The sequence below is a fragment of the Dasypus novemcinctus genome, chromosome 9 (genome assembly GCF_030445035.2).
Source record: "Dasypus novemcinctus isolate mDasNov1 chromosome 9, mDasNov1.1.hap2, whole genome shotgun sequence".
Classification (NCBI taxonomy): Eukaryota; Metazoa; Chordata; class Mammalia; order Cingulata; family Dasypodidae; genus Dasypus; species Dasypus novemcinctus.
This window is the reverse complement of record NC_080681.1, coordinates 101,755,973-101,783,860: the sequence shown is the minus strand read 5'-3', so window position 1 is coordinate 101,783,860 and position 27,888 is coordinate 101,755,973. Positions and strand designations below refer to the sequence as shown.

At 55.5% G+C, this 27,888-nt stretch overlaps 1 protein-coding gene across 1 annotated transcript; it reads right to left on the bottom strand.

Annotated features, from left to right (window-relative positions):
* Positions 1-658: 658 nt before the first annotated feature.
* On the bottom strand, positions 659-27,440 carry TRIM62 (tripartite motif containing 62). The gene is made up of 5 exons (XM_023592564.2): positions 26,340-27,440; positions 16,722-16,817; positions 12,034-12,290; positions 11,028-11,143; positions 659-2,911 (listed from the first exon to the last, which is right to left on the bottom strand). Exons 1-5 carry the CDS (start codon positions 26,745-26,747, stop codon positions 2,361-2,363), a joined length of 1,428 nt encoding a protein of 475 aa, XP_023448332.2. The 5' UTR covers positions 26,748-27,440; the 3' UTR covers positions 659-2,360.
* Between the last annotated feature and the right edge of the window lie 448 nt (positions 27,441-27,888).

The window sequence follows — 27,888 nt, the reverse complement described above, 5'->3', positions numbered from 1 at the left end:
TGACCCGGGGACCCTCCTGGCCTTGGTGTTCCTATACCCCTTGCAGGGCACAAGGAGAAAGACAGACTCCTTAGGGCCAGAGCCAGCCCAGAGGTTCAACAAACCCACACAGCTCCAGGTATGACTCAGCGGCAGCAGGAGGGGGAGGCAGGGTTTTCTAAGAGCACGGCACTTTACGGCTTACCAACAATTCATGGGAGGTTGGTGGTATTATCCCTATTTTCCACAGGGACAACTGAGGCGCAGAGGGGTTAAGTCATTATGAAGTCACACAGTGCTGGAGTGTGGACTGGAGCCTAGGCCCTTGCATTGCCCCCTCTGCCTATTCCTAAGGATCCCAACACTCTCTTTTGGGCAAAGACTTGACAGTTTCTGCTGGCTGGTAACTCTCCAGACAGGGCTGTGGTGTGAACACTGGCCTAGAAATCTGATGGAACTCATTTCGAATCCAAGCTCCATCACTTACCTGTAGGACCTGGGATTGTAGGCAAGTCGCACCCTCTCTCTGAACCTCACTTTCCTCCTTTGTAAAAATGAGTTTAATACTCTCTACCCAGTAGGGTTGTTTTGTGGCCTGGCCATGCTAATGTATGTACACTTCCTGGGACAGAATAGATGAGCCTTTGTTTGTCAAAATGAATGGAACTGACCACTGACATCCTGTAACTTGAGTTTAATACAAATTCATCAAAACTCACAAAATGGGCAACATTTTAAATAAAAATACTGTGGAGATGGCCTAGAGGTCTGGTAGCTGAAGTGGTGGGATGGGGCTAAGGATTCCTCCCACCAAAGGGAAGTCCCAGTGGGCAGCAGTTGTGAGATGAGAGCCCCCCAAGTTCAGCTCTTCTGGTGCTCCTGGAATGGGTGTAGTCAACGATCCCAAGTGCAGAACCTACGCACTAGGACTAGAAAGAAAAGCCGAGGCTGGGAGACACTTCAGCTGGGTCCTGCAGGTCCATTTCTCAGGTCCTAGGATGCTGTGTCAAAAACTGCAGATGAGCTTGCTCAGCATCCATTCAACCTTCCTTCTAGTGTGTCTTTTTTTGTACCTCTGAGGCTGGAAAGAGAAAAATGACAATACCCAGACTTCCTTCCAGCTAAGTTTCTGATTCTGGCTTAGGTTTCCCCAAACAGATCCATTGGAGAGATTTGGACTCAGGAACTGAGTTAAGCAGGAGAGGCAAGCCTCAGATCCACTTGCTGACCTGCATGCAGCAGAGGCAGCCCAGTTCAGCAGTCAGTGGCTTCCTGACTCTGCAGCTTCCTGCAGGTGCGAGCAGCTTTCCTGGTCACAATATACACATGATGAGTCTGGGAGCTGGGAGCTGTCCCTGGAAATTTAGCAAAGAATCTGCTTCTCCAGCACTTCCAATGATTCTGCAAGTCATCAGGTACCTGGTAATAAGTTCTTGTCTGCTTAAACAAGCTGAAGTGGCTCCTACTGCCTGCAATAGGAATCCCAATTAAAACAGATGCCAAGTCTGATGAGGGGTCCCAGCCAATAGCACCTCCCAGGGCTCAGGTCCTGACTAAACCAACTGCCCCCAGCAGCCTCCCCACACCCTAGCCTGGTCCCAGAGGCCTAGGTGAAGTGGGCTGGCTGGACCCTGGCCCAGAGCTGCTCATCCTGCAAGTGCCTCTGAGCCAGGGGGCTCCGCGTCAGCTTGAGGTGTGCCCTCATCCTGCCCCTGGGCCAGTGGGCAGTGAGGTAATACGTGGGCTCCACTTCTGAGTGTCTTCTGCAGGCCAGTGCCCTTTCATAGGGAACAGAGCATCATCTCTGACCTGAAGATCAGTGGGGAAAGCAGGAACCATGTAGCTCATGGTATGAGGGTGGCAGGAAAGGGTGGTTCTCAGAACCCTAGGACTAAACTACTGCCTGGGTCTACAGTGGGCCAGGGGCAAGAATCAAAGGTCCATCACTAGCTTGGTCAGAGGCAAGACTTAGACCATGGGGCATGAGATGGTTCTGTGCCTCTTTTGGGTTGCCACCTACTGGCAACACCCTGACACATCTGAGTCCAGGGCATCCAGTGAGGAGGGAGATATAGGGAGGCAGCCCCCTGCCTCTGAGAGGGTGGGGATGAGGGTTGGGCAGGGCTTGGTCAAAATGAAGCCATATCATATCCTTGGACCAAAGCTGCATCCCCATGGAGATCAGTGCCACAGAACATTGATTCTGGAGAGTCTAGGAGCCATGGGGCGCAACCTCCGTTGGACAGATAGGGAAATGGAGGTTGAAGGGTAAACAGGTGGCCTGAGGTCCCAGGGTGGCCAAGCCGGGTGGCAGTCCAGGTCTCCAGTCTCCTGGGCAGGGCGGCCACGCACCCCGGGGCCTGTGTCTTTCGGGGCCGGCACTAGATGCGGACGGTGTTGATCCGCAGCGGCTGCACGTTCTTGCCGTTGGCGTGGCTCTGGCCCGGGCTGAAGTAGGAGCAGAGCTTGCCGGGGAACTTCTCGCGGAAGGTGTAGAGCCAGGACATGTCATCCGCGTTGTAGAAGATGAGCAGGCCTTGGTCGTAGTCCAGGAAGACGCCCACCTTGTCAAGCTTGTCGCGCACGTTGAGCCGCGTCCAGGGCTCGGTGCAGGCGCTGTACTGGTTGCCGTCGTGCATGACGATGCAGTAGAAGCCGCGGCTGGGCTGGATCTGGATGCTGCCTTTGCGGCTGGCGGCCTCGTGCGCCAACCCGATCACCCACTGCGTCTTCTCCGCCACCACCACCTCCCAGTAGTGGACGCCGCTGCTGAAGGCCTCGGAGCCCAGCACCGACACCTCCACGTCAAAGCGCTTCGGCGAGTCCTGCAGCGGCTGAGGGTGCAGGTTGCCGTACGCCACGATGGTGCAGTCGTCAGACAGGATCAGGCGCTGGTGGGCGGTGCCCGGGTCCAGGGTCAGGGCGGCCGGCACTGCAGGGACGGGCAGGGAAGGGAGGCGGGAGAGAGGATGAGTGGAGGCAAGGCTGTGGACCGGCTACGAGTGGCCTCCTTGGGTCTCAGCTCCCTCCTCTGCAGAAGGGAAGGGTAATGGCTAAAGTCCTTCCAGATTTAAACTTGGTTCCCTGGGAGCAGGGGCTAGGGTGCTTGTTCACTGCTCGACACCCCCAGGGCAAGGCCCAGAGTGGGCACTCCCCAGTGTTTGCAGAATGAACCGGCCAGGGAATGAGAGCCAAGATCACGGAATTGCAGAGGTGGGAAGGAGTGGATAGATTACCCAGGCGCTACTGCCCCCTAGCGGGGTGATTTGGAAGTTTCTGGGATGTTCTGGGTTGTCTCTGTGATAGGACCCAGGGATGCAAAATACCCTGAAAAAAATTTGCAGGATAATCCTGCACGGGCAAGTATTGTTCCACGACCACCCCCTCCACCATGATTTCTGAATGTTCCACTAGAAATTCAGGTGGGTGAAAAATCTATTTCACAATGATTTGCAATTATAACCTAACTCCATTTTATGTCTAAGCATGAAATAATTTTTACAGTTTTAAGATATACTGAATGTTTTGAAATGCACCTACCATTGTAAACTGAGGGAAGACTGATCTCTTTTGTTTGAAACTTCATGGGGAATTGTCCATCCTTTTTGGAAAATACATTTCTAAGGGCAACACCACTGACAGATAAAATCTGCCTGTATCAGTTTGCATTTGAGGCAGAATCTTTTTTTTTTTGTTTTTGTTTTTTGTATGGTATGTACCCCTGTCTACTTCATTATGTTTTCAAGTGTGACTGTGCTCCAGCATGTACATACTGAAATGCATAATATTTTATTACAAACAACATCGTTCTATTTTTCTTTATATTATCATCAGGGCATTTTCATATATAAAATATATAAATATATTTCTGAGGTTATGTTGACTTGAAGACATTACAAATGATTTGTTATGAAAAGGAGACTGATAAGATTGAAAAACATGGCTTCCAGGCCAACTCTTCCATTTGATAGATGGGGAAACTGAGGTCCAGGAAGATGTAACTAACCTCAGGCCACCCAAAAACATTGGCAGAGCTAGGTCTAAGCCCCAGGTCTGTCCATTTATTGACTGGGTAGATACTGACAGAGCACCTGCTTTGACCCATGCCATGCTCGGTGCCCAGTCCCTACCCTCCAAGAACTCTCAGTGCTCTTCACCTTGGCTATCAAGGCTGCCTACAACCTAGCCCCAGCCCCCTCTTCCAGCCTCTCTCACTCACAGACCCCTGCCCCTACTCAGGCCCAGTGCTCTGCACAGGCTATTCCCTCCACCTCCTCTCTGCTGTGGCAATCACTCCCAGGAGGCTCAGTTTCAAATGGCTTATCCTTTGGGAAACCTTCTCATCTCCTAGCATTGTGCTCACTCTCTGCTCCTTAACTTTGCTGTGCCCCTCTCCTAAAATGGGGTGTAGTCTTGTGTGTCACCCCATTTGCACCAGGAGGGCAGGGTTTGTGTACTGTCCAGCTGGGGCTCTCCCTTGTGTGCCCAGTGCTAGCATAGGGCCTGGCATGGGTCAGGTTTCTGGAAGACTCAGTAAATTACACTGACCCTGTTTGTTTTGCTCTTTGGGCAGGCAGCACAGGCTGGGTCATCTGGCTCTGGGCTGGCCCCACCGGCCTAGCAGGTTTGACTCCCAAAGTCTCATGAACCCTTGTCATGGCCTCTTTTTACTCTTTCCTCCCTGAGGGAGCTGATGACCAGTCAGAAGGAGAAGGGGAGACCTGGGATTGGCTCCCCCTTAACCTGGCGGACCATTTTCCAGGCCAGAGCAAGAAAGAAGAGAGCAAAGCAGAGCAAGAAGGAATCCTGCCACCAATTCCTCCTAGTGCAGGACTTTTCCATCCAGCTCCCGGGCTCCTGCCTTATCGGGTAGAGCAGGGATGTGGTTACACTTGGCTGGAGCATCACTACCCAGCCTAACCCCCCCCTCCCCCCCCATGTCTAATGGTTACGCACATGCACAGAAATAAAATGCCTCAACCATGGCGACTGTACCCAACAGGGAACAGCAGCCAGTCCCTGAACTGTGCTTCTGTTCATACAGCCACTAACAAAGCGCACCATTGACATATCAAGCTCCTTCCATGATCACTTTCAGGGGTAAATTTAGTTTTGCATTTCTCCTCCTCTTTCCTGTTCTTAGAACTCAGAGAGCTGTATGGAAACAATTAGCCCTGTGAATGGAGGGGTCAATGGAAACACAATATGTTCAGGGACATACAAGAGGGGGAGCCAGGAGAAGAAAGACCAGTGGAATGTGGAGAACTCCCACAGTGGAGCGGGGAGAGGTTGTGGTGGGAGGTGGAGGGAGGCCGGGGGAAGAGCTGGGGAGAGAAGAACCCGGATACAGGAGGGACCACCGCTAACGGGAGGAGGGGGAGTGGGATGTGGGTCATACACAGGTGTGTGTATCGGAGGCTCCTGTTCTAGAAGAGCAGAACAGGCACGGTGCCAAGGGATGAGTGCCACCGTGCCAAGAGGCAGAAACTCGGACTGGGCAGAAGGACCAGCGGGAGACCGACGCGCAGGCCTTGCCGATGCATGGCTGAGGGGCGGGCGCTCTAGGAGGCAGCCAAGTGGGGGCGAGTGATTCTGGGAGTGGGCGACAGCTCTGAGCCTGCAGGAAGGAAATCCTGACACCACGGAGCGCCAGCTCGTGGGGGTGGAGCCGCATCACCTCCGTCCAGGGACTGCCGGGGCGGGGCCTCGTCACCCACTGGGCGGGCCTGGGGGCGGGGCCTGGTCCCCACGGTAGGGTCGGGGCACCCGCCAGGCGAGGCTCATTTAAGTCGGCAGGCGGGGCTTTTACACCCTAGGGGTAAGGCTGGGGCAGTTCCGGGGCTGCTAGGGCTGGCGGAAGTCAAAGCCTTCAAACCAAAGAGAGACCCGCGGGGGGGGGGGGGGGGGGGGGGGGTGCAGCGCCCTTTCCCCCCTTATGAGACCATCTCTGTATAGGGATTGGCGATGCACACCCCCCCCCCCCCCATCCTCTCTCCTCAGGGAAGGAGACAGGCCCAGCTCAACAAATCCAGTCCCCTGGAATTCACTATTTTACAGGCCAGCGCGCTTTTCCAGCGTATGGGACACTGTGTTTTATAAAAACAAAAAGCCAGGTGCTGCAGCAGCCCGTCTGGTTTCCAGGCGTGTTCTCGGTCCATTTAAGCTCCAGGTCCTCTCCGGGCCCTCGAGATCAAAAGGCCTTCAGGAAGGAGCATGGCCTGTGGAGGCCCCAGGACACGCCTCCCAGTCACCTGTCAACCACACTGTAGCCCCAAGCGGCAGAGAAACCTCGCCCTGTGCACAGCCCCAGCTGCCATCCCCGTTGCTTGGCAAGCCAGGGGTTTGGGTCTCTTTGTTCTCAAGAACAGGAGCTTGCAGCCTGCAGAAGCCCCGCAGCACAGGAAATGCCAATGAGCTCTTTCTAAGGCCATTGAAAAATCTGGCCCCTCAGGCCTTCTGCCTACACAGCCCTAAGCTGGCAGCAGGCTCATTCACAAACCATTTTCACACCCACGAGCTCTTGTGGACATCAGAGCAGCCCCTGGGACACAAATTACTGTACCCATTTTTCAGAAGAGGGAACTGAGGCTCCAAGGAGCTGTCTCGGTGTGAAGTGGCTTGCTCAAGGAGCCACTTGGGGGTAGAAGCAGGGTTGGAACTTGAGCTGAGGCTTTTTTTCACACCACGTTCTTTCCATTATGTGGCTCAGGAAGCCTGTTCAGCAAGACTGAGGAACCATCCAATGATTCATAATTATAACAAACGTATCAGGTAATTACTAAGGATTATTATCACAAATAAATCACTTTAATTCTTACACCTACCCTGAGAGGTAAATGCAACTCTTCCTGTTTTACAGATGAGGAAACTGAGGCTCAGAGAGGGCAGCGATTTGCCTGGGGTCACACAGTCAAGTAATCAACATGCTGGGACTCAAAATGACTGGATTCAGATAATCACGGGGAGGGGAGGGAGCAGCCCAGGAGAGGGAGGTGGCAGGAACAAGGGGAGCAGTGTCTGGTGTCTTCGGGACAATTGCCTGGCTGGGGAGGAAGTTTGCCTGGGAGCTGGGGTGATGAGGCCAGGTAGGTAGAAAGGTTGCAGCTGAGGAGAGTTTCCAATGCCAGGCTGAGGGGTGGGGAGGGTGGGTGGAGAGTGGACATTCCCAAGCAGGGGAGTAACAGGTGCTAGGTGGGGTTCTCAGATGACCCAACAGGAAGTCGGAGCTGGGGCATGGGAGGCGGGCAGGAGACTGCTAGAGTCCATGGGGTAGGTCCCTAGGGGTGCCCACCCCTCCCATCCTGACACAAGCACCCTGGCACGGGCAGGGAGCCAGAGTGACTTCACCAGCCACACAGACAGAGGAAGGGGCCCTGCCAAGCAGGTCGCTCTTCTCTGAATTCCCCGAGGGCTGCTCCCACAGCCCTCACCTGTAGGCAGCCTCCTTGGGAGCAGAGTTTCTCCAACAGGACAATTCTGGCCCCTGTTCCCAGGGACATTTGACAATGTCTGGAGACATTTGATTGTCACACTGGGAGTGGTGGAGGAGGTGCTACTGGCATCTAATGGGCAGAGGCCAGGGATGCAGCTAAACATCCTATAATGCCCAGGGCAGCTCCCACAGTAGAGCTGAGGTTGAGAGACCCTGCTCTGGGGCAACCAGCAAGTTCCCACAGCCTTTTACTCACTAGTGCGGGAATCAAGAAGGGAGCACTAGTATCCCCATCTTCACAGAAGAGGCAACTGAGGCTCAGAAGAGGAAGTGGCTTGTCCAAGGCCATGCAGCAATTCCTCCATTTCACAAATATGTATGAAGCACCTACTGTATGCCGAGCACTATTCTAGTAGCAGAACTGGGACCAAAGACTCATTCGTTTGTTTATTCATTCATCAACAAAGCTTTGCAGAGCTGCATATTGGGGCTACACACAGGGGTGAGTCACAGCTGGCTCCTGACCCCTCAGAGCTCACACTCCAGTGAGAGAGGCAGCCGCACAATGACAAAGCAGGGAGACCCAGGAAGGCCAGGGCTACCTGAGGAGCCTGGGGAAAATCCCAGAGGAGGTGTTTACACGCTAAGACATGAAGGATATTGGGCGTTAGCCAGGGACAGATTGAGGTTTGTGTGTAGGTTTCCCAGCAAAGGCAACGCGTAAAATGTGGAGGAGGGAGAATCTGGGTCATTGAAGACCTGATGATGGCTCAGTCTAGCTGAGAGTGATGCCGAGGAAGGAAAGACACGTTGGCAGGGCCCAGATTCCTCAGGGCCTTGAATGCCAGGCCGAGGTGCCCGGAATGCCTCTCTCAGCTGTGACAGGGGAGGGACAGGTGGAAGCAGAGGCCAAGTGGGCTCCCCAGACCATCTGCCTGAGGGACTTCCCCAGGTCAGTGGCTGGGGAGGGACCAGGACCCACAGGCATGCTTCTTGCCCCCTGGAGTTGGGCCGCTTCCCGGGACCCTCACCCCAAGAGGCTGTCCCAGAGCCACCACCAGCCTGCGGCAGCAGGAGCCCTGCTCCCACCACAGCCGCCTCTGCCCTCTGCCCTCGAGGCCCAGGCCGGGGCTTACCAGAACCAGGAGGCATCAGTTCGCTCCTGTGACATCAGCAACAACTCTCAAATGAGGCCTCCAGGCACCTCCAGGGGAGAGGCCCACCTCCCAGGTCCAGCACCCCCCTCAGTAGTTGGCCGTTAGCACCTCTCCGTCCCTACCTGAGGCCCCAGTCCTGAGCTCCCGGGTCCTTCATACCCCTGCCCGCCCCACGGCCTGTGCCTAGGCAGTTCCCAGCGCCGACTGTCTGGGTCCTGCTGCCGCCCCCGCCTGGCAAAGTCCTCAGCCTTCAGCCGTCATTAGACCATCCCCGGTTCTGCGCTTTCCCTGACCCCTCCCTGCCCCATCCCCAGCCTCCTGTTGCCCCCTCTGGCCTCCCTGGGCACCTCAAGTCCCAAGTAAGTCTTTTGTCAGAGCCTTGTGCTGCTGGACCGCCAGGGTCTGTTTGCAGGTTGAGTGCCTCGGGACACGTTCAAAGTGGAGAGATGAAGGAATGGATCCAGGCACGTGGAAAGAACTCCAGCCTATGAGCCTGGAGGCCCGAGGCCTGCTGCCTGCCTGGGCCTGACTCCAGAGTGACCCTGGGACGTCAGTGAGCCTCTGGGACCCTTGCCTCCCCAGCTGCCTTTCCAGGGTGGTGGAAAGCCAGAGAACGGCCTGGCAGCTGGGTGGGCCAGGGCATGCGCTGGGGTCTGATGGACCTGGATTTCCATCCTGGCTGTGCCATTTTCAGGTTGTGACCCCCTAACAGCTCCGTGCCTCAGTCTCCTTGTCTAACAGTGCCTGCCTCTTAGGGAGAATTCCCTCCTATATCCGTGTCTTGCCTTGAAAGGACCCCGTGCGTGGCTCAGGAGCATGTAAGCTTCCCTGCTGCCAGTGGGCTCGAATCTGAGCCCCTGGTGGGCTGTGTGATCATGGCAGGCATTGCGTCTCAGCCTACCAACTCTGCTAGGCCACCTTCTCCTCTCTCTCACTAACCCCCCATCTGCATCTCAGCGGCTGACCTGGCTTCCTACCTCACTGGGAAAGCAGCAGCAATCAGAAGAGTTCCCACGAGCTCTACCCCTGCCCCCTCTGTTTCGATGCCCATTTATTCCGCCTCCGTGCATCCTGAAGGTGAACTATCTGGGCTCCTGGCAGAGGCTGGCTCTCCACCCAGCAGCAGACCCCTGGGCAGCAGTCAAGGTCATCCCTCCAGCAACTCTCTTCTTCATCCTCAGTTCTACCCTCTCTAGTGGACATTCTCGTATTCCCACAAATATGCTGGTATTTATTTCTTTGATCTTATAAGAAACAAAAACAAAAACAGCTGCCACCACATGTTCTCCTTCCTGTAAAACTCCTTGAAAGCATCGTTTCCATCCCCTGTCTCCACTTCCGCTTCTCCCATTCTCTTGGATGGGCTCTAATCAGACTTGTCTCTGTCACTCCACCCAAATGGCTCTTGTCGATGTCACCAAGGACCTCCACGTTGCTAAACCTGGGAAGGGTCAGTTCTCGGCCCTCCGGTACATGGCTTAGCAGCTTTGGACATGGGTGACCACCGCCTCTTCCTGGAAACGCCTTCTCCCCATGGCTTCCAGGACATATCCAGGGTACCAGTTCTACCTCTCTGGCTGCTCCCTCTCCGTCTCCTTGGCTGAGCCCTCCCATCCCTGTCCTCTAGGTGTGCCTTTTCTTAACCCACAGCCAGAGGGATCCTTCAGAAACTAAGTCGGCTCATGTCACTCCCCTACCCCAAAGCTCCCAATGGTTCCTATCTCACTCACATAAAAGTCAGACTTCTCACATGGACCTAAAGGCTATCATGGTCTGGCCCCTGCTGCCCTCTGACCTCCCACCTCCACTCTCCCCCTCACTCTACTTCAGCCACACCAATCTCCTTACTTTTCCTTGAACATGCCAGGCAACCCCTGCCTCAGGGCCTTTGCACTTGCTGTTCCCACTGCCAGGAATACTCTTTCCTTAGATACCCACATGGTTTACTCTCCTTCTTCCTTCAGGTATTTATTCTAATGCCTCCTTCTCAGGGAGGCTTTCTAACTGGATCCCCTCTCTAAACTCTATTCTCCCTTAACCTTCCCTAACCCTCTTCCTTAGCCTTTATCATGTTTTTTGTTTAATTCCTCTCATGCCCCAGAATGTAAGATCCATGAGGGCAGGGATTTTGGCCTGTTTTGCTCACTGCTTTATCTCCAGCATCCAGAATGTGCCTGGCATAAGGTACGTGCTTGAGACATACTATACATATAGAACGAATGAACAGCAGGCCTCAGTCTCCTCATCTGGAGAATGGGCATACTTATGGAGCTTACCTCACAGGCCTCAGGGGGTTGTGCTGCGTTGGATGTAGGAGTGCATTCTATTCTCTGCCCTGCCCCTGTGCTGTGTTTGGGGTGGGAGCCTGGGCTGAGCTGGGACAGCCCCACCTGGCTCTGACCCACAGCCATCCTTGCCTCTTTCTGGGTCTCCCCAGGGAGTGACAGGCAGGGCCTTACCTGGGTGGATGTCCTGGAACAGGGACTTCCAGATGGTGTACTGCAAGGGGCCTGTGTACTTGGAGGTCGGGAAGTCTTCGTAGGTAAGGTTGGTCTCGTGGACCTTCCCCTTGAGCCTGGAAGGAGAGCAGGAGAGCAGGCTGCACTAGGGCCAGGTTCCTGCCCCACACTCACCTGCAGCCCTGCAGCCACCTTCAGGGCTTTGATGTTGGGCAAGGTCTTGGGTATGAAGTCAGCTGGACCCTGGCCCCAGTGTCTGCTGGGGCCGCTCCCCACCTCTCTAGCTATCAGCCTCATTTCCTCACAGATGGGCACTGACGACAGCACCTGCCTTCCAGGTGACTATGAGGCTTACATGGCATCAGGCACTTAAGATGCTCAGCACAAGGCTTGGCTCATAGCACAAATACAGGGTATTAGCTGTCAGTGGTAATCATCAACAAACCCACAATCAAGTGTTATTATTAAGGGCAGCTTTGGGGCCAGAGAAACCTAGGTTTGCATCCTGGCTCCACCACTTATTAGATGAGGAGCCCTGGCCAACTGATCTGCAGGCCTCAGTTTCTTCCTGTGTAAATGGGGATGACAGTGGTACCTACTTCTCCTAAGGGCTGGGAGGGCTAATAACATAAAACCTTTATATAGTATTATAAGAATTATTCATAATTATATACAGTATGACTATTATAAATAGTGAAACTTATGCTATAGATTTAATATAATTATATAACATAATTATAACACAAATATACTATATGATTATAAGTACTGTAAAATATGATTTCTTATCTATGATAAATACATAATATTTTACACATATACTAATATAAATAGGTAAAGCCTTTAGCTGAGGCTCTGGCACACAGCAGGTGCCCCGTGTGTGTTTGATGAAGGTATGAGTGAATGAATTCTCTGCAACCAGCCCGTCTGCTGCCACTCCCACCACCCCGGCTGGCTGGGGAGGGGACGCCCTCCTGGGAAAGGTCCCCGGCAGGTGAGCACCTACCGCTCGCTCAGGGAGGCCACCCCAGCCAGGAAGGTGTGCCGGTCGGTCTCGGCCAGCCGCTCCTGCAGGATCTGCGCCCCCTCCTGCACCTTGCGCAGCTGCTGGCTGTAGCGCTGGACTTTCTGCTCAATGTCGGTGAGCGTGCGGGCCGTGTCCGCCTCCAGCTCCTCCAGCATGGCCTTCTGCCGCTCCCGCAGCAGCCGGTGCAGTCGCTCGAAGGCCTCCCCGATGGTGGTCCGCAGGCTCTTGGTGGAAGACTGTGGGGAACAGCCAGGGGTTATGACAGGGGCAGTCGATGGGGTGAGCCCTGGGTGAGGGGAAACCGAGAGCCCTGACGTGCCGAGGTGGGGAAGGGCATGCTCGATGGAGGGAATGGCACACTTGCTACACGGCCATCTGAAAGGCAGGGCACAGCCAAGCACAGCAAGTAGCTCTATGTGGACCATTGGGAAAGTAATGAAATGGTCCAGGAGAAACAGTGGGGCCTGAACTAGGGGAGAAGCAGAGATGGGGAAAGGGACACAGTTCGTAAGACACTTAGGAGGGAGATTCTGAGCATGGGGACTGGCTGCAAAGCTGCAGAAGAGAAAGGTGTCAAGGGTGACACTCAGATCTCTGGCTTAGGGATGGGAGAGATGGAGAAGACTGGGGGGGGCGGGCAGGAAGGTGTGAGTTCAGCCTGGCATACGCCGAGGTCTTTATTTTTTAAAAATCATTAATGGAGCTCAAGGAAAGATGACAAGGAGATCAGGGGTGTTAAAGAGCTTTATAAACTGCAAAGTTCCAGGCAAATCTTGGTGGTCATTTGCCCTGTCCCGCCATCCCTGAGATCCCCTGGCTGAAGAGCAAGAGCTGGAGGTAAGCCTGGACTAGTGTGGTTCTCTCTGCCCTGTCGGGCGCTGCCAGGCTCAGGAGGGGAGGCAGGTTTTGGTGCCTGACACCCTGGGTAAGAATGGTGGCTTGGGGCGGCTCACTGTGGCAATCTTAGTTGCCTCAGATTTCTAAGCTTGTTTTCTTATCTGTAAAAGGGATAACAAAAGCCACATTGCAGGGTCACGGTGAAGGTGAAACAAGGGAGTGTTGGTAAAATGCTCTGCACAGTTCTAGGCGCAGGGAAGGAGCTTGGTTATCACAAAGGGGTTCGTTCTAATAGGCACGTCTTAGAAGCCGTCACTGAGAGGTGGCTTCTGAGCTGGGTCCTGCAGGATGGACGGGATGCCAGTTGGAGGGGACAGCCTGAGGAAGGACAAGGCGCAGAGGTCCAGCCAGGCTGCAGCAGCGTGTGGGGCCTGCCCCTGCAATTTGACTTCGTGGAATTCTAGCTGGGAGTTCACGGAGTCAGAGGCCCTGCTGTGATCAGCGCCCAGGGCTCCGTGGGAGGCTCCACAAAGCCTCAATTAGGGTCTGCTCCCTCCCGCCGCCGCCTGCAGGAAGAGCTGCTGGCAGCGGGCCAGCCTCCCTGCGCATGCCCACCCCGGAACGCCAGGCAGACAAAGAGGGGGCGGAGGAGAGGCTGGGGACAAATGGCCAGGCTTTCTGTGGCCTCCCTCACCCGGGGAGGGCTGAGGCTTCGGCAGCTGCCCGGTGCTGATGGTGACGATGGACCCCGCCCTCCCCGCACCATCTGGAGCTGCTCTCCAAAGGTCCCCAAATCCCCGGCCACCCCATAGTCCTTCCTCAACCACTCTGCAGCAGCGTTTGGTGCCCTGGCCACCTTCTGGTTCACATCCCCCTCTCTGGCTGCTCCCTCTTGTCCCCCTATGTTCCTCAGGGCTCATCCGGGCCCCCTCCCGTTCTCACCCTCCACGCCCTCCCTCATCCACTCCTGTGGTTTCATCCCCCCTGCTTTTCCAGGGCTCTCAAATCCAGGTCGTGGCCCTGCTTGTCTCCTGAGTGCCACGTCCACCCAGCTTTCCAACTGCCTCCTCTACACATCCCCTTGGGGTACCACAAGCTCCTCCAGCTCATTTGGTCCATTACTCAACTCCTTGACTTTGCCAGCAAACTTGTTACCAGAGTGATCTTTCTAATGTGCAAACTGGGTCATGGCCAGTGTTTAGGAACCTTCCTTGGCTCCTTGATGACTAGTAAGATGCCAAATTCCTAATCCTGGCATTGAAAGCCCTTCTCAATCTGTTCTCAACTTACCTCCCTGGCATCACTGCACTGCACTTCCACCTGCCTAGAATGAATCCCCTCAGACCCTTTATTCAATCAGCAAACTCCTACTCATTCTGCAAGACCCAGATTGAAAGCTACCTCCCAGAGCACTTTGTAAACACTTTTCATACGCCGTCCCACATTTTATGTGTCTCCCTGGCTAGTTGATGAGTCTCTCCTTGGTAGGAATGCTGTCTTCCTTGTCCCTGGATTCCCAGAACCCATCACAAGGCTTGGCATAAGGCTGAGATAGTCAGGAACTGCTGGGGGCTAAAAGAGGGAAGGAAGGAAGGCTGTTGCTCACAACTGCTCTGCAGAGTTGGGTGTAGGCTCCATCTTCTTTCTAGGCTGGGGGTCCAGTGTCTCCAGGACAAAGGAGGATGGGTGGGGAAGGTGGAGAGGCAGAGAGAGGGCAGCTCAAAAGTGGAACAGCAGTAACGGCCACCAGCCCCAAGCATGTCCCCAGTGGGTCCTCCCCACCTACCTGGCCTGCTGACCACAAAGCCGTCAATCATGCTAAGGTCATCCCAGGGGACATCCCAGCATTTGGCTGGATGTACCTGCTGACACACCTGGACAGTGAGTTCCCGATTTGCTACTTACTAGCTGTGAGGACTCAGGTCAGTCCTTCGACCTCTCCATGCCTCAGTTTCCTCTCCAATAAAATAGGGATAACAACAGTTCCCATCCCAAAAGATGTTTCATTTTTTTTCACTCATTTATTCGACAGCCATATATTGTATGCCATGCACTGTGCTAGGTTCCAGGGAATCTTGCCTTTGTGGAGGTGACATTCTGTGGGATTCAGTGAGACGATGAGTGGGAAACAGTTTCCAGCAGAGAAAAAGGTTCAGCTCAACTGGCGAGCACTGTTTACTCCAGTTCTTTCTAGAAACGCCCCTGCCCCACCCCGCCCCTCCAGTCTGTGGCTGGGGAGGCAGTCTCTGCCCTTCCTCCCACCCCAGCTCACCACATCCCTGGGAACAGGAGGAGCTGGGGCCTGTTCCCTGCCAAGAATGCATCACCCCTCTAGGGCCAACCAAGGAAAACACGGGGCCTGAGGAGGGAGCGCAGACGGGCCTTCAGGCCGGGCCACTGGAGGGGCAGGCGCCACAGGAAAGCCAGTCAGGCTCCAGGTGAAATATGACCTCCACGGCATCCATAGGCATTTCTTGTATAAACACCCCAGTCCAGACAGGAAGCGGGGCTGAGGGAACCGGAGGGGGAGGTGGCCCTGCAGGACCCCCCAGAGGCAGACAGATGGACAGGAAAGCGGAGGAGGAAAAGGTCAGTGGAGAAAAACAATGGCGGTGGGGGGGGGGGGCGGCGGCTGGAGAGAAGATAATGCTGAGAAGAAACAGACCACAATCTTCTCCTTTCTTCCCTCCCGAATATTCCATTTGCTCCTCATCAACTGAGAGGGGCAGAAACCCCAGAGAGACAGGGAACCTGAGCTCGGTGACTTTCTCATTTGTTGCCCACCGAGGTTCCTGTCAGAGGCACTCTGGAATGTTCTCTGAAGACATGTTTGTCATGACCTTCCCAAGACCCCAGAGCTGGTGGGTGGCCAAGCCGGGGCACAGATCTGGGTCTCCAATGGCCTCTCCAGGCCCCAGGGTGGCCTCCGGAAGGCCAGAGCTTTCCTAAGCCTTTGCTCCGGCTGCTGCTGGCAGTGCCCTGGCTAACGGGGCCTGGAGCCAGAGCGAAACCAGCCTAGAGCTGGGCAGCTGGGCTGGGGTCCCCAGCTCTTGGTCACAGGAAGATGGGGAAGAAATCAAAGCAAGTCCTGCCCAGTAGTGAGATACCTCTGTGGGGGGGGGGGGGGAGGGGCAGGGGGAGGTCGTGATGGGGGAATCCGAGGAAGCCCCTTGGACGTGAGCTAGGATCCAGAACTTCAGGGCTGGACGGGAGCAGGGAGAGCTCCCATTGTACAGATGGGAGGACTGGAGCCCAGAAAAGTACACAGTTTGCAGAAAGTCACAAAGTGAGTTCACGGCAGGGTTAGAACCCACATCTTCCTCTCAGGTCAAGGAAAAAAGCTTTTCTTTTCAAACCACGTAGCCAGAGGCTGAAGGGTTCAGCCCTACTTTTCCAAATCCCTGTCCCCTGGTCTGAGCTAAAGAGGGGAACTCCCGGGGCCGCACCACAGCGAGGAGGGCTTCGGAGGTGCTGCGGGGAATCTGCCAGGGTGGCTCCTGGGCCAGTGGGCTTGTTTAACGAGGAAGAGAAAAAGGGGCTACATTCTCCCAGCCCTGCAGGACACCGGAGGGTCCCTAGTCCCACTCCAACTCCCACCCCAAGCAGGAAGAAAGAGCTCCCCAGTGACCCTGGCCTGGAGGGCCCACCCTTAGCCCTGACCTGCCCAGATCCTCCCTTCGAGGCCCTGACCTGTGTGAACCCTGGCTCAGTCACCGCCGGCCAGGCCCCGGCCCCTTTACCTCCACGAAGGTCCCCTCACCCCGTCTCTTTCCATAACTGCCCCCCAGCCCCACCCCATCTCCACAGGCCCCGCCCCGCACCAAACTCACCTTGGTTTCCGCAAGCTGGCGCTTCAGCAGCTGCAGCGCCTCCGTGTGCTCCCGCTCGCTGTCCTGAAGGGCCTGAAGCTGCTCCTTCAGCTCCCTCTGGAAAACACGCAAGGCCGGGATGGGGGCACGGGCCAGGGCCAGACCCGGCCAGGGAGTGGTGAGGTGCCCGGACCAGGCGATGCAATTACCCTGGACTCAGCCCTTGCTCCCCTCCCCACCACCGTTCGACCACCACCAAGCCTGCTGCACCTGCCTCCGCAACAGCTCCCCTCTTCCCATCTTTCAGCTGGAGTTTTGCGACGGCCTCCTCTCTGGCCGTGCCAGGAGCTTCTGGTCTCCCAGGCTCCATCCTACCTGCCCATACCCTCCCTCCCAGGGTTGGCCGCCTGGCTCCCTTCTTAGAACCCTCTGGCAGAGGCTAGGTTCTACCCCAGTCCATCGCAGCGAACAACTGCTAACATTCTCTGAACACTTGTCCTGGGGTAGGCACTGTTCTCAGCCCTTTGCTGGTATCAGTTCATTTGATCCTCTCAATAATCCTGACGTAGGCACTTTTATTACCCCCATTTTCCTTTGAAGAAACAAAAGAAGCTAAGGATGTAAGGGTAAAGCCAGAATGGGAACCCAGGCAGTCTGGTTCTAGACACCACGATCTTTACTTCAGGCAGCACATTTTCTACCAACAACAGCAAAAATCCATGATAAGCAAAATATCGAAAGTTTAAATAAAGTCAGGATCAGTAATCTCAATTTTCCCTTTTGTCTTAGGTTCTAATATGGCTCCATATCACATTGTTACATATCTTTATTTAAAAATCTAGTAAGTTGTTCAGCAGATTTTTTGGCATTGATTTTGACCTTTTTAAATGTGGCATTAAATATTATTTATCTCGACTACTGAGGGATTTTTCTGGTACCCCTTTAAATCCTGCACCGGAAGCAAGCCCCTGACCTCACCCTAGACCCACCCCTGTTCTCCTTCCCCCTCCCTCCCTCTCTCCCATCCAGCTACAGTAACTTTCCTCCTGTTTCTCTATCGTCCTGAGCTTGTTTGAGGCAGGATGTGGCCGTTCCCTCTGCCCGGTGCACTCCGCTCTCAGATCTCCTCCTGGCAATTCCCTTTCTCATTCATATATCAATTCAGAAGCTCCGTGGAGGAGGTTTGGCCTAACGCCACGTGCAGCAGGTGGCACCTCCTCACAGGCTGCAGAGCACCTGTGGTCTGAAATGATCTGCTCCCGGAGGTCTGCTTATTGCTGGTCTCGACCTCTCGAATATAAGCGACCTGGGGGCAGGAATCTCGCCTGGCCTGTGCATGCTCCAGCATGCAGAAATCCCCTGTAGTTCCTTGTCAGGCGAATGACTGCCACGTGGAGGCGAGGCCGGCAGCCCAGGGTCCAGTGCCTCCAGTCGCCCGTGGTCTCACGGCCAGTCGCTCTCCCGTCTGCCCCTCCTCCACCCCCACACTAGCCCACGAGTCCTCCGGGGCAGGCCCTGACCGCCCCCGTGGGCTCCACATCTCCTGCACCCAGAAATGGCCTGGCACTGAGATGCGCCTCAAGGAAGTGTGCGGATGAATTGCCATGGAAACAGCTCTGGTCAGGGCCTAGGTTCACCGTCAGCCTCGGCTCTGAATGGGTCCGGCGGCTGACTGACCTGTCCACACTCACCCCCGCCCACTCATCATCTCAGAGCACACAGGGCCCTCCAGAAACATCTAGTCCAACGCATTTTACAGACTAGGTAGCAACCTGGGGAAACAGTCAAGAAGAGATGCTATGCAGGTAACAAAATTATCTTTGTTTGCTGTTGCTCATTCACTCAACAAATATTTGTTGAGCAACTACCATGCAGCAGGCACTCTTGAGGCACTGGGGATCCTGCAGTGAATAAGACAGACGCAGCCCTTGTGCTCAGGGATCTTCTAGTGAGGAAGACTGATAATAAACAAAGAAAGTAACAAAGAACCAGATAATTACCAGCTTCGGTCTGTGCTCTAGAGAAAATAAAGCAGTGTGGGGGAAGGGGGTGACTTTAGGTAGGATGGTCAGGGAAGCCTTCCCTGGGGAGGTAATACCTGAGATAACACCTGAAGGATGAGGAGAAAACAGCTATGAAAACAGAGGTAAGATAGAAAAATGGAAGCGGTTTGTTTCTGAGAGTGGAGAGCTTAAGCAGACATAATGGCTGGAACTCTGGCAGCCATCTCAGGCCATGAGGCAACCTTAAAGACAGAGTGATGCTAGAGGAGAAGGAAGAAAATGTCTGGACCCCTGATGACTGTGGGGCAGCCATACTATTACCAGATTCAGTGATGTGCTGGGAAGCCAGCTATCCAGAAAAAACAAAAACCAAAAAACCCTACTTTGTAGCATTTATTGACCTCTGAGGCACAAACGCTCCCACTGGGGCCAACTTCAAGTTAACAACATGAGGTCACTGAGTGTGGAGTTGGGAAGAGATGTGCACAATCAGCTCTCAGAAGCTGCTGCAAGTCTGCTCCAGCACACCACGACCTGCAGTCCTTTCCTACAGACTTGTTCTTCACAAGAAAGAAAAATACCCCCTACCTGATTTCAGCTACTTTAGGTAGATCTCTGCTACAAAGAGCTGAAAGTCATGCCTAACAGCCAGATTCATGCATATCCTGAACCCACAGGGCAGCGAATCTCTAGTCACCTGCGAGGGCAGAGCGCCCACTTCTCAGGCCCTCTCTCTGTGACGGAGCCTGGCTGAGATGCAGATGTTGGAGGCGGCTGGGCTGAGTGCTACCACTGCCCCCACCCCATCCTGGCGGCCCCCGTGAGTCCAGAGAAGACCCAGCCACCCAGGCAGCCCTTCAGCATTTCTGAGAAAACTGTCCTGGAGGCCACATTATTCACATTGCTCAGGGTGCCAGAAAAACTTGGACAAATTCCTCCTCCTTGCTTTTGGGGTCAGGGGACAACAAGAGCTGGCCTGCCCCTTGCCCCTGGACCCTGGGGGCTTTGGAACACTCTGTGCTGGGACCTCCTTGGGCCCCACATGGTCCTGTGTCAGGGACAGGAGGCCAACAGACGAGGTGGGGAGACATTTACATTAGTGTGCTGCAGTAGGGTAGCAGACCCCAAACCTGCCTCCCCCTCCACGTTGCCATCTCAGTGAAGGGCACCCCTCCCCCAAGCCGGAAACTGGGAGGCATCCCTGACACGCTCCCCCCAGTCCCATCAGCTCTGGAATCTGCTCTCTCCTCTCCATCCCCACTGCCCCTGGCTAGGAGTTCATCACCTCTTTTCTGGGTGTGACCTCAGGCTCCTCCCTGCTCCCCTCCGTGACCCACATAGCAGCTGGAATGATCATTCCAAAGAATGGATCTGTCCCACGTCTCCCACTGCACCCCTCTGCAGGATTTCCACATTGCCTGGGAAGAAGGGCAGAAAGCCTTAGCTTGGCATGCAAGACCCTTCGCCCCTGGCTCCAACCTTCTTCTCCAGCCTTATCTCCTGGTCCACACCTGCGCCGTCTGATAGGGTAGACACTGGCTCCACGTGGCTCTTTTAATTAAGATGAAATAAATTCAAAATTCAGTTCCTCCATTGCACTGGCCATGTTTCAAGTGCTCAATAGCCACGACCAGAGGCAATTATATCGGACAGCATAGATGGAGCACGTTTCTGTTATCTCAGAAAGTTCTATGGGACAGCACTGTTCTAGATGCACTGAGCGTTTTACAATGCTCTCCCTCCAGAACTTGATATGTGCCATCTCCTGTGTCTGGAATGCTCAGCCAAACGCTTTTCCCCCCATACGTGTTTAACTCCTACTCCTCCTTTGAAACCCAGATCAAATGTCACCTCCTTCCATAGCCCATACTACCCTCAGACACTCCTCGTGTGCTCTGTGCCATCAGAGCACATATGGCCTTCTAATAGCAAGGTTCCCTGCCAGGACCTGTGGGCTCTTGAGGGCTGTGCCTGCGTCCTCAAGACACACCCCCAGTCCCTAGGACAGGACCAGGCAGAGAGAAGCCCCCAGAAGGGCCTGCAGAACGAACCTGTTCAGGAAAGAGGCTGGTCAGGGCTTGCCTCTAGACGGTGGGAGGGGAAACCGCCCTGGCCAGCAGCTCTCCCTTAGGTGGGCTAAGTACATACCCTGAGGGAACAGTAATTTAGGAAAACCAAACCCAGACCAGGGCGGGGGCGCCGTTCAAGGGCAGCTTATTTCTGACAATAGGATCAGGGAGGATGATGGGCAGGCAACCTGGGATCCGTCCCCACAAGTGTCTCCTTCCTGGCCTGGGGTCTTCAGACTTGGGTACCTACTAGCTGCGACCTTGCCTATGCCTCAGTCTCTCATCTGCAAAATGGGGATAACAGGTCGAGGGTTGGGAGGGTGAAATGAGATCATAAACAAGGAGTATTTAGCCCTGTGGAGCCTGAGCCTGGCATATACTGGGTGCTCGGGGGTCAGGCCATCACCACGTGCCCCGAGACTCTCCTCAATGACTCTACCCCTCCCTGGGCCCAACCCCCACCCCCACTTCCTCAAACAGCCAGGGAAGGAAGGGTCCCCAGCCCTCTGGATTTCCAGCCCAGGAACAGGCTCAGGACCAGAAAGGCCGGAGGTGGGTGTGGTTTGGGTTTGGGAGTCGTGTCATCTAATTCTCACAATGCCACGAGGTTAGTGCCACTCTTACCTCCGTCTCAGAGGGGGAAACTGAGGCTCAGAGAGGTTAAGCAGCTTGCCTGGGGTTTCATGGCCAAGAAAAGGCAGAGGCGGGGCTCAGAGCAAATCAAAGCCCATGCTGAAACCGCTCCGCACTCTGCCCCAGTCAACTCCAACAGCAGGCATCGCCGTGCACCTCCCACGAGCCAGGCACTGGCCACTCCAATTGCTGAGACACAGCCTCTGCCCTTCGGGTTAGTTTGTCAGGGAGGTAGACAGGCGAGTAGGTAGAACTTAGAGAATCGAATCCAGCTGCCATCCCCTGGCTGTTTGTGACCACCTCCTTCCACCTCAGTTTCCAAATCAGTAATGTGGGGTAATTAATGGCACCTATTTCATCGGGTTGTTGTGAGGATGAAATGGCTTAATTCATGACCTGTCATGACACCCAGGGTGTGCTCAGTCTGTCATTGTTGTCATCATCATCATCATCACACAACTGCATGTGAAAGAGAGACTCAGAACTGGGGTAGTTTCAAGGAGAGAGTTTATTTCTGACGTTAGGATTAGGGAAGACAGGTGGGCAGGGCTTCTTCAAGTCTCTAGAATGGGGCCAGGGCATTCCAGGCGGAGGAGGGAACCCGCTGGGCAGGGCATGCCTGGTGTGTGCAGGCAGCAGGGGAGGGGACAGGGATGGCTGGAGCCAGGTATGTGACAGGGGGGTGGAGTCACAAGCCAGAAAGGCCAGTTGGGGCTAGCTGGGGAGGGGTGGAGGCGGCCGTGAATGACAGCCTTGGGGAGGTGGACTTGGCAGGGCCCCCTCAGAGCTAGGGGCAGGGCTGGATGAGGCGGGCTGGAGAGGGAAGCACCTCGAGTGCAGCTCTCTGACCTTCCTCTGGACAGGGGTAGAGTCACAGCCAATGCAGAGCTGAGCACGCAATTATGCCAGGATGTCAGCTGAGAGGCTCTGGGGTCACAATGGTTTGGGGAGGCCAGGACTGGAGGCAACCGCTCCCCGAGGCCAGGCTTTCCCTCCTTGGAGGCCCTCCCCCCAGCCCAGAGAACAAAGCCATTGCAGGAAACTATCTCAGCCCTGGGACCCTTCTTGCCCCCTCCAAGCAGTGCTGTCCAGTGGAAACAACATGAACCCTGAAGTCAAAAAAATGTGGGTTTGAATCCTGCCTTTGCTATTTCCTGGCTGTGGTCTTGGGCAGGTCACTTCTTTTCCTTTCAGGGCCCACCTCGCAGAGCCTCATCTGTAAAATGGGGATAAGAGCTACCAAATAGGGTTGTGATGAGGACGAAATGAGGGCCCAGCACAAGTCCTGGCACATAGTAGGTGGTCAAGGCCCTCCATTCTCCTCCATGCCCCAGGACTCCTCTCTCATTTCCTCTTTGACCCAAGGATGCCAGAAATCTTAGCATGGCAAGCTTAATCTGCCTCTCCTTTTTCCTCCCCTGCTCCCAGCCCCTCTTCTATGCCCACAAGCCTGAATTCTCTCTCCCAGCCCCAGCCCTCACTGCCCAGTTCCAAGTCTCTCAGTCTCTAGCAACACCTCCTGGCTGTTCCACCTCCTTCCAGGCTGTCCCCACCTGTCTAACCCCACACGGCCCCCAGGTGCACTTTTCACCAGGTCACACCCACCTGCTTAAAATCCATTCCTGGCTCCCCAGCATTTTCCAGATCAAGTCCAGGCTCTGTGGGGGGTGGGGGCAGAGCCCTCACATGCTGGTCCAGCCTCACTTTCCCATTCTCCAGGCTCAGCGAACCACCTGACTGGGGGCTCCCCTCCGTGCTGGGCCCTCCTCGGTTTCAGATAACCAGAGTTCCAGTTCCAGCTTCAGCGACAGTCAGTGGTTGCGTGACCTTAGGCACAGCTTCTGAGCCTCAGTCTCCTCATTTGTATAATGGCTGATGAGGCCGACGGAATGAGAGGCGGTGCCGCCAAAGCCCTCAGCCCAGTCCCTGGCACGGTAAGTACCCAGGAAATGGCAACAGTGCCTTTGCATCTATCATCTCTTAGGACAGGCAGGGCTGTGTTTTAGGTGTCTTCACACATAAAGTGGGGAGCCTTGTTCTTATTTCCATTTCCCAGATGGGGAAAAGGGGTGCAGAGAAGGCAATGCCCTGAGGCAGGATTTGAACCCTGCCCCATAACCTGCTCTTTCCTGGCGTGGGTGCCTCAATGTGTTGGGATCAGCATCCCCAGCTCATCAGGGCACCCGTCCAAGGCTCGTGAATGCTGTCTTCCTCGGCGTGAAGGTGGCCTTGGGAAAGGCTCCAATGGCCACAGCGAGATGAGGCCTGGCGGGGGCAGCTGGGATTGAATTGGATCCCCTCTGGGGGTGGGGAGGGGCGGGAGATGGGGAGGCTAGAACCTGAGATGGCCTGAGAGCCAGATGCCAGGCCTGAACAAGATGACATCCCAGCCACCTACACTTGGCACATCAGCTGGCACAGAAAGACTGTGTTCTTAGCCTGGCCCTGTGCTGGGGACTCAGTACAGAGACAGGCGGGAGGGCGGGGGCGGTGGGAGACAGCTACCCAGCACTCAGAGGCAGCTCGGAGGTTATGAGTGGCTCAGACTGGGTTCAAATCCTGGCCCTGCCATTTACCAGCCGGGTAATGGAACAAGTCACTTAATTTCTCTAAGCCTGTTTCCTCATCTGTAAAAGGAACAAATAATAGTACCCTCCCAATACAATGCTAGAAAGAGTAAATGAAGTAGTGCAAGAAAAGTACATAGTGCAGTCCCAGGCATTGGGCCAGAGCTCAATAAATATTGGCTAAGAAGCCCCAAAACCCTCTGTGGTCCAATTGCTCAGCAGGACACTTGGTACACAATAAAAACTCACTGCCAGGCACAGTACTAGGCACCTTTGATCCAGCATCCCTAACCCTTACAAAAGTCCTTGCCAGGAGTGCCATACTATTCCCATGTTAGAGATGTGTGTGTGGAGGCTTCGAGCCATGAAGTGATCTGTCCAAATCCTCACAGCTTATACATGAGATGCCAGGATCTGACCCCAGTACTGGGAATTGGAGTACAAAGTAATTCTACCTGGCAGGTCAGAAAGCTTCACAGAAGAGGTGATATTTGAGCAGAGTCAGGAAAGTTGAGCAGGACTTCTTTAGGTTAGGGTTCTCGGGCAGGATGATTTTGACCCAGGACACATTTGGCAATATCTGGAGACATTTTTGGTTGTCGCAACTGGGGCTGGGCTGGGGGTGTGTGCTATTGACATCCAGTAGGCAGAGGCCAGGAAGGCTGCTAAACATCCTACAATGCACAGGAGAGCCCCCTACAACAAAAAATTATCTGGTCCCCAATGTCAATGTCAGGCATGATGTAACATACTGGAGCTGTCTTTTATTGAATGCTTATCACGTGCCAGCCGCAGTACTAAATTCTTACAAATATCTCATTTAATCTTAACCCCATTACTCCTATGCTGCCGATAACGGACTTGAGGCTCAGAGATGGTAAGTAACTTTCCTAAGGCCACAGTAAATGGCAGAGCCAGGATTGGAGCTGCCTGGGTACAAAGCCAGAGCTCGTACCCTTTCTGCTCTGCTGCCCCCAGAATTTATTATAATTGTAAAACTGCTAGGCACTATGTGTCAAGAGACTCCACGCCTGGCCTCCTCTGGGCCCCTCCTTTCCCTGCTGCCACTTCCCCATCTGTCAAGTTCAAGAGAGGGTTGCACCAGACAACTCTTAAGGCCCTGCCAGTTCTGAGTTTATAATTCACCAGGAGAGGGGCCCAAGTCCAGACTGCTGTAGCCCCAGGGACAGGGCTGCCAGCTGTTGGGGGAGGAGAAGGTGTGAGGGGCGGGCTCAGCCTCAGGCCCAGTGCAGAAATAGCTAATGAACCCTACTTCCCCATCAGGAGGGAAAGGCAGGGGAGGGGGTGGCAAGAACGGTTCTGAGCCACATTCTTGCCAAACCCTGTGTCTCAGACACACCAAAGTGAGGCCTCCTCCTCAGGCAGCTGGGCACACAAGCTCTCACAGGTAGAAGGAGTAAGCACGGGAAGACGTGCTGACCCAGCCCCCACCGTGCACCAAGCACCTCGAACAGCAGGTTCCTCCCATGATTGTCCTCATAGGAAGGAATCACCGTGACCCCCATTTTACAGATGAGCACATGGGGGCTTACATGAAGCAACTGGCTGAGTTCCCCAGACAGTGCTGAGCCCAGAGCCAGTGCACTAGAAGGGAAGCAGCAGTCCTGCTTTCCTCTCCCCTGCAAGAATGAAAATGCTTTCAAAACGTTTGGAGAAAATATATATTTAATTTCTCCTGCATTTCCCAGGACACAGAATAGAATGAGAGAAAAAAAAGAAGCAAAAAACTTAGATTTCCTGGTTTGCGGCCAGGGGAACCAAGGTTCAGAAGGTAGAGGCCTCTCCAGCTAGAAAGGCAGACAGGGTGAGGAGGGGCGAGCAGCAGGGGCGAGAGGGGCCAGGGTCAGGGCTGTGCTTTCTAGCCCTGGCTCGGGCACTGGCTAGCAGTGCTGCCTTGGATAAGTCGCACCATCTCTCTGGCCCTCAGTTTCCACTTGTATATAATGAAGAGTTCAGACAGATGTTTTCAGAGGGTCTATTATGTCCAGAGCTTTCCAGAGCTGTCAAGGTTCTCTCTTCCTCCCTGTTTATGCGACTTCCGATGCCTGACAGTGGCCCTACGCTTGCCCAACTCTTGATTCGGCCCCGTCCCCAACCCTGCCTCAGCCCGGTGGCTGGTTCAGTTTTGATCTCAGACTGTCCTCGACGTCCCACCGCATCCCTGATCTGGCCCCAACCAGGGACCCACCCTCACTCCCGGTCCATCCGAGACCTCGCACGGTCCTGACAGCCCAAGGCCCCGCCCCTCGCCGCGGCCCCGCCCCATAATAACCCTGATAGGGCCCGGACCCTAGCGGCGGCCCCGCCCCGGCCCCGCCCCCGCCCCGGGCCGGCCCGGCGGTGCACCTGCAGCTCCTCGAAAGCATCGTCGATGCCGGTGACCTGGTGCTGCTCGTGCAGCGCGGGCTCGTCGCAGAAGAAGCAGAGCAGCGCGCGGTCGGTGAGGCAGAAGAGCTTGACCTTGTCGTGCGCCTGGCAGGGCCGCGCGGCGCGGCGCGCGTTGAGGATGGCGTCCAGCGGGAAGGCGCAGTAGCGCTCCACGATGTTGGCCAGCTTGAGGCTGGGCGCGAGCGCGGGCTCGGCGAACGTGCGCCGGCACTCCGGGCAGTCGCGGGCGCCCTGCGCCTCCTGCCGCACCCAGTGCTCGGTGATGCAGCGGCGGCAGAAGTAGTGCTCGCAGCCCAGGCTCACGGGATCCTGGTAGATGCTCAGACAGATGGAGCAGAGCAGCTCGTCCTTGAGGCTGCACGCCATGGCGCCGGGGGCGGCGAAGAGGGGTCCCGAGACGCCGGGGTGGGGGCCGGCTGAGAGCGCGCGGCGCTGGCGGGGTCAGCACCGAGGCATGGGTGCGGGGATGAGGCCGGAAGAGGCAGGGGTAGGGACTACCGGGGATGGAGGGAGGTGCTGTCCGGGAGGGTGGGAATGCAGAGGAAAGGGTCCGGGGGCTCGGGCTAGCGAGCCCGGAACGAGGGTGGCCTCGAGGTAGTGGGTAAGCCGAGGCGATGGGTGCAGGGGGAGCTATCTAAGCGTGGGTGTCTGAGGGAAGGGGCTTCTGGCGAGGGGGTTCTGGGGAAGAGGACAGTCCGAAAGGATGGGTGCTGGGCGAAGGGGATCCGGGAGGGGGCAGGAGCCTTGAGGGGGATGAAATCCCAAGATGGGGGTGGTGGGGGAAGGGGGAGAAGCCCAGCGTGGGGATTCCGGGGGAGGGGAAAGCCAGGCCGAGCCGCACCGCGACGGTGCTTGGCAGAGGAGAAGAGGGGTGCCAGCCCGCTCAGCTGCCCGACCCCGGCCCCAAGCCCCGGCCCCGCGCGGCCCCTTACCCCGGCGGGCTCGGCTGCCACCGCTCGGGTCCGAAAGCAGCTTTCAACCCGGAACCAGCCGAGCCGAGCTGCCGGCGGCCGCAGCTCTCTCCCCGCCCTCGGGGGCGGGGCCCGCGAGACTCCGCCCCCGCCGCGGGCGGGTGAGGGGAGGGACGGGCCTCCAGCCCGGGGAAGGCGCACACGCACACGCCCCCTCTCGCGCACACACACGCGCACGCACACACACACATCCTCGTCCTCGCCAGTATCTAGCCACCCGCCCGCTCCCCAGGGAGCGAAACGCAGCTGTTCCTTCGGAGTCTGCACTTGGACCATCATCCAGGCCTCGCTTCGGATCCCCGCGGTGGGTGGGAGGCAGCAGATTTGGGAGGACGAGTAAACGAGGAGCATCTTCCTGCATCTTCTGTTTGAACATTTGAGGAAAATACTATTTTGTATTAAAAACAAGCCTGTGATCTGCATAGAATAAAGCTTCCACATATGCCTAGGGCCAGTTCAGTACCCCTACCCTCCCAGGCCCTGGGTCCCATTTCCTCTAGGCTTTCTTTAGGAATGCTTAGGGAAGAAGTTGGGAA